Raw genomic sequence first — 6454 nt, 5'->3', positions numbered from 1 at the left:
TTTTGTAAAAAAAAATAAGATCAGTTGAGAAAGTTATTTTTTTTAAACTTTGGAGACTTTAATTAATTCATAATCATATCCTTTGCAATAAGCGGAATCAGGAAATCAGGAGGTTTATCAAGCCACACCCTTGACTCCTGACCCAAGAAACTAAAACGAGCAATAGTATGAGTGCACTCGTTTACATCACGCACATAATGATTTATTGTCGCCTTGCCGAAAGAACTCATCAACCTTCGACAATCGTCAGTAATTACCGCACGTGATGCCCGGTAGTCATCCGGATTCTAGATAGCTTGAACAATCTCCATAGAATCACTCTCAATGGACAAAGAAAAAATGCCCATCTCCTCAGCAAGCCGTAGTCCCAATAATAGCGCAAACGCCTCCATCGTTGGAGCGTCCATTGCATTCGGTTTATATTCCATGGCCGCTGCAACAAAACCTTCCTTCGAATCTCGTAAAATAGCACCACTTGCCCTTGCACCTGAGTCAACATGATATGAAGCATCAACATTAAGCTTTATACAGCCTGATGCTGGTCTAGACCATCTAGTCTGTCGTGGAGGAACTAGCTTCTTTTCTGCTACCCAGTTAGCAGGACGAAATCACTATTCTGACCCTTTGAATGAACTTTGTCACAAAATGAACTCGATGTGAAAGTATTTCACGATCTGACCCTTTTAGCAACGCCACAGCCCGCGGCGTTTCTGTCCAACATAGAAACGCCGAGGTAGCTAGCATGTCTGACCAAAGAAGAAACGCCAAGGTAGCTAGCGTTACGGACCATGTAAGAAACGCCGAAGGCGCTGGCGTTGCAGCCCATCATGGAAACGCCAATGACCATGGCATTGTTGCCCTGTTTGGTCATAATTAATTAGCCTTATTAATTAGGTTGTTCATCCACGTTCCACATGCACATGAAAAAGGGCAGATCGTTGGGCTTGTCGTCCCCGCCACCATACGCGGGGTTCGTCTCCACCGCGACCCTGTCTCCTTTCCAGGCCGCTCCCTCCAGATCCGACGCTCGCCTTATCCTTATCCTTATCCTTATTCAGCAGTTAGGGGTAGCTCAATTTTCTGGAATTCAACAGTGAGTTCTTCTGGTAATTATTTGGATTCGCTCTAGTGTTACGAGCATCTTGCCGTTCATGATTAATATTACTCTGCTAAATCCAACCCGCGTCAATATCGGGCGCGCGCCGTTTAGATCGGATCTGTCCCGCTATGCCTAACAATGGAATGGAATCCGTGGCGGAGGGGGATTGTGATGGTCTTCTCCGACTCTGCCTCATCTACGTGTGTCTCTCTTACCTTGATAAGTATATCTAATCTAGCTAGCTGCCGCAAGGCCGACCCGCCGTCACAATAAGTTGTTCTGTAAACTGCTGCAAGGCCTCAACAAGTCGCTAGCTATAGATAGGGCTTCAACTTTGGCCGTTCCAGCAAGTTTTTGTGCAACAAAACAAACCTAGGCTGTACATCCATCTGCTGCGGCATCCAATCAAATCATGGTAAATTCACTGCCCCCTCTCTTCTTCTAGCCCGTTTTGTCTTGCTACTAATATTCTCTCCTTTTGGTTTTGCAGAGCCAAGATGCCGAGGACAGAATCAGTGCGCTCCCTAGGGACATCCTTATCCGAATCCTTGAACTCCTTCAGGTGCGCAGTGCGAATTCGGACCGGATCGCTCTCCAAACGGTGGAGACACCTCCCTCACCAGCTCTCTTGTCTGCTCATAGGTGTATCTGACATTCAGAGCGCTAGCTATGTCACGCTGGGTCAGATCATGGGGGCGTACACGGAGACGACGAGGAGATTGCTATCGTCCACGTGCGAATGCGGCGGCCGTTCCATCAAGAGCCTGAGACTTACCTTTTACCTTTCAAAACCTTTCTTGTGCCCTATTGGCCATGCCGTCGGGGATGTGGCCAGGAACGGCGACACTGAATGCCTCGAGTTTGTGATATTCACGCATCTTGCGAGACCAAGCAATGCTCAACTTGTCTTGTTTGGACAGCGGTTCATGTCCTTCTTCCACTCTTGCCCTGTCGCCTTCAGATGGCTCACAAGACTAACTCTCCACAACCTTGCATTTGGAGACTCGGATGTGCCCAATCTCCTCAATGCTTGCGATAAGCTTCAGTTCCTTAACTTGAGATGCTGCAAATTGGGTCCGAAATCTGTCCTCAGCATAGACGCCCCGTCATCAGAGCTCCAGAAACTTGAATTGTTTTGCTTTGAGTGTGTGCGGGTTGATCTAGCAAGTCTGCCTAAGCTGAAGCAAGTGCTCTGTGATACTTGGTGGGCTGTGACCACACCTATGTCTTGTGGCTTTGTTCCCAAACTTGAGAAAGTAAGCCTCGCCTCTGCTGCCCTGTCTGGGCAGAAGCCATTCACATTGAGCAAGTGTTTATCTAGTAGTAGTACAAGAAGCCTCTCCACTTTGTGTCTGGATTTTTGCTCTCAGATGGTAAGTTTCTACTGCTACAACTCGTATGCAAGAGACAAGCGCCCTTTTGCTGCCGCCCTTTGGAGGAGAGGGGGGTGAACAAAAAGGTAAAGGTGCATGTCAGTTTTTGACGACGGAGGAAGCTTCGTTTATTCGGACAAAATCACTGTTCTGACCCTTTGAACGAACTTTGTCATAACATGAACTTGATGTGAAAGTATTTCATGATTTGACCCTTTTAGCAATGCCACATCCCGTGGCGTTTCTGTCCAACATAGAAACGCCGAGGTAGCTAGCATGTCTGACCAAAGAAGAAACGCCAAGGTAGCTAGCGTTACGGACCATGTAAGAAACGCCGAAGGCGCTGGCGTTGCAGCCCATCATGGAAACGCCAATGACCATGGCATTGTTGCCCTGTTTGGTCATAATTAATTAGCCTTATTAATTAGGTTGTTCATCCACGTTCCACATGCACATGAAAAAGGGCAGATCGTTGGGCTTGTCGTCCCCGCCACCATACGCGGGGTTCGTCTCCACCGCGACCCTGTCTCCTTTCCAGGCCGCTCCCTCCAGATCCGACGCTCGCCTTATCCTTATCCAGATCCGCCTCTTTCGACCCTCTCCGTATTCAGCAGTTAGGGGTAGCTCAATTTTCTGGAATTCAACAGTGAGTTCTTCTGGTAATTATTTGGATTCGCTCTAGTGTTACGAGCATCTTGCCGTTCATGATTAATATTACTCTGCTAAATCCAACCCGCGTCAATATCGGGCGCGCGCCGTTTAGATCGGATCTGTCCCGCTATGCCTAACAATGGAATGGAATCCGTGGCGGAGGGGGATTGTGATGGTCTTCTCCGACTCTGCCTCATCTACGTGTGTCTCTCTTACCTTGATAAGTATATCTAATCTAGCTAGCTGCCGCAAGGCCGACCCGCCATCACAATAAGTTGTTCTGTAAACTGCTGCAAGGCCTCAACAAGTCGCTAGCTATAGATAGGGCTTCAACTTTGGCCGTTCCAGCAAGTTTTTGTGCAACAAAACAAACCTAGGCTGTACATCCATCTGCTGCGGCATCCAATCAAATCATGGTAAATTCACTGCCCCCTCTCTTCTTCTAGCCCGTTTTGTCTTGCTACTAATATTCTCTCCTTTTGGGTTTTGCAGAGCCAAGATGCCCAAGACAGAATCAGTGCGCTCCCTAGCGACATCCTTATCCGAATCCTTGAACTCCTTCCGGTGCGCAGTGCGATTCGGACCGGATCGCTCTCCAAACGGTGGAGACACCTCCCTCACCAGCTCTCTTGTCTGCTCATAGGTGTATCTGACATTCAGAGCGCTAGCTATGTCACGCTGGGTCAGATCATGGGGGCGTACACGGAGACGACGAGGAGATTGCTATCGTGCACGTGCGAATGCGGCGGCCGTTCCATCAAGAGCCTGAGACTTACCTTTTACCTTTCAAAACCTTTCTTGTGCCCTATTGGCCATGCCGTCGGGGATGTGGCCAGGAACGGCGACACTGAATGCCTCGAGTTTGTGATATTCACGCATCTTGCGAGACCAAGCAATGCTCAACTTGTCTTGTTTGGACAGCGCTTCATGTCCTTCTTCCACTCTTGCCCTGTCGCCTTCAGATGGCTCACAAGACTAACTCTCCACAACCTTGCATTTGGAGACTCGGATGTGCCCAATCTCCTCAATGCTTGCGATAAGCTTCAGTTCCTTAACTTGAGATGCTGCAAATTGGGTCCGAAATCTGTCCTCAGCATAGACGCCCCGTCATCAGAGCTCCAGAAACTTGAATTGTTTTGCTTTGAGTGTGTGCGGGTTGATCTAGCAAGTCTTCCTAAGCTGAAGCAAGTGCTCTGTGATACTTGGTGGGCTGTGACCACACCTATGTCTTGTGGCTTTGTTCCCCAACTTGAGAAAGTAAGCCTCGCCTCTGCTGCCCTGTCTGGGCAGAAGCCATTCACATTGAGCAAGTGTTTATCTAGTAGTAGTACAAGAAGCCTCTCCACTTTGTGTCTGGATTTTTGCTCTCAGATGGTAAGTTTCTACTGCTACAACTCACTCTGCGTCTATGCCTTGTTCATCTATTATTTCAATGTATATATACACATTGCTACACGTCTCATGCATGCTCCATATTTGTTTTTTTACAAGTGCAGATCTGGATTCAACCGGAAGATCCTAAACAGCTCACACGTATATTCAGTAGCCTTAGAGATGTTTATATCTACAATGTCTTTGCTGAGTGTGATTTGAATTGGACATTCTTTATCCTTAAAGCTGCACCTTCACTGAAGAACTTCTATGTAAGTCTGTTAATTAAGATTTTCTATGCCATTTGCCCACTTGATATTTTTTTTTCTTTGACATGTTTATGCATTTTCAGCACTAACTATATACCAGCATGCCACTAACGCTCTTCTGTCACCAATAATAAAGATGAGAGCAGGGTATGTGCAAGTGTAAATAGTTAGTTTTATTGCAAACAAAAGCACTTGTGGAAAATAAGTTAGTTGTATTGCACAAGCTAGAACACAAGGCAAACACACTCAGTCACTCGCAGCTTTAACGAAAGGTACTACATGCTGCATTGGGATGTAGGCAATATGAGATTCATTAAATGATATCATTGACAATGCAATGCAAAAAGGTAGAAATTCTTAAACATGGATTTTCTTGGGAGAGAATTTCCATGCAAGTTAATGTTAGAATTCCTTCAAATTTCTACAGATCATGATATAATTGCATAGGTACCATATACAGCGTCATTCCTGTTTCAGAGAGCTGTATGCAGATTCCCCTAAAACCATATGAGGGCCTATCTTTAAATACTAATATGAAGCTCAATGCATTTTTTTGAATAGTACTCCCTCCGATATTGATGCAGGTTTAGTACAACTTAGAACTAAAGTTGTGCTAGAGCAGCATCAATTAATATTGATCGGAGGGAGTAGTACATTTACTTGTAAGTTTTTGTAGCTACCGGTCTGTCGCTGTACTGCATCTTGAAAACTAGTATTGAGGTTGATGCTGATTTTATATGTAATATTTGCCGTTTCTTTTGTTGTTGGGTCCATGCAGTTATCTCGACACTCTTGTGAACCCAACAAGTTTGAGGATATTGCCAAGAAGACCGACTTGGTGTGGGAAACCTCCAGTTTCAAGCATTTGAACTTGTCATGAAAAGATCTATGGGCTTGAAGAGAATCGAACTGCATGATAAAGACCCATGTGAGGAGTGCAAAGCCATATCCCCCGAGTGTTTAAGGTTTCCTGTGGATGAATCTAGCAAGCGTCGGATTAAGGAGCAACTCACATATGGATTCTCCTTAGATGTGGAGATAATAATGGGATGATGCATATAATCAAGCAGTGCGCAGAACCAAGTTAGTTGCTTAGCACGCCCATTAACAAGGGATATATATATAGAGAGAGAGTAGGTGCGAGCATATGTAGGCTTACTTTTTCAGAGACATGGTGAGTGCCCATGTGTTGCAACAGGAGTCAAAAAAAATTCATGTTTACAAGGTATTGGGTTAAACTAACACCTGTTATTGTAATTTTTTACACACATATTTAGTAGGTCAATGTGTAGAACTTAGCTCATTTGACATGCATGGGACCCAGACAATGGATATCAAAGCAACAGCAAATGCAACCATGTGAGCATCATACTAGTAACGGTCTAAAATAAAATTCATTTTTAAATATTATCCTTCCAAACAAAATGTAATGGCTGGTTATTGAAAGTGCACAAGAAGTTGCAAGCGAGAATGAAAAAGCATGTGTATATGCGTTCCAGCAACAAAGCATATGCATAAATACATTGATTATGCCTTTTTATGTAAAAAAAATATTTACAAATTGAACATTACAAGTCCAAAATAAAAAGAAAACAGAAGTTTCACCAAACATATTTTTCAAAGTGTTAACTAAGATTTGATAATCCACAAGGGACCTATCCATAATGTAGCCGGGCAAACAGTATTGTGGT

At 44.9% G+C, this 6454-nt stretch overlaps 1 protein-coding gene across 1 annotated transcript; it reads left to right on the top strand.

The window, feature by feature from the left end:
* Positions 1–972: 972 nt before the first annotated feature.
* Positions 973–4999, top strand: LOC125530040. Its single transcript, XM_048694442.1, has 5 exons — positions 973–1514; positions 1590–2472; positions 3616–3687; positions 3784–4497; positions 4620–4999. Exons 2-5 carry the CDS (start codon positions 1597–1599, stop codon positions 4872–4874), a joined length of 1917 nt encoding a protein of 638 aa, XP_048550399.1. The 5' UTR covers positions 973–1514; positions 1590–1596; the 3' UTR covers positions 4875–4999.
* The last annotated feature ends 1455 nt before the right edge of the window (positions 5000–6454 follow it).

The sequence above is a fragment of the Triticum urartu genome, unplaced genomic scaffold, assembly GCF_003073215.2.
Source record: "Triticum urartu cultivar G1812 unplaced genomic scaffold, Tu2.1 TuUngrouped_contig_6024, whole genome shotgun sequence".
In the NCBI taxonomy this organism is placed as follows: domain Eukaryota; kingdom Viridiplantae; phylum Streptophyta; class Magnoliopsida; order Poales; family Poaceae; genus Triticum; species Triticum urartu.
Note: the sequence above shows the minus strand (reverse complement) of the source record. Positions and strands in the feature narration are given on the sequence as shown.

Excerpts from the sequence above, each read along its gene's own strand:
- LOC125530040 (XM_048694442.1), top strand. The coding sequence starts at position 1,597 with ATGCCGAGGACAGAATCAGTGCGCTCCCTAGGGACATCCTTATCCGAA. Across the intron at positions 2,473-3,615 it reads TGGATTTTTGCTCTCAGATG|AGCCAAGATGCCCAAGACAG; the intron begins GTAAGTTTCTAC and ends TGGGTTTTGCAG. Across the intron at positions 3,688-3,783 it reads GAATCCTTGAACTCCTTCCG|AGCGCTAGCTATGTCACGCT; the intron begins GTGCGCAGTGCG and ends TCTGACATTCAG.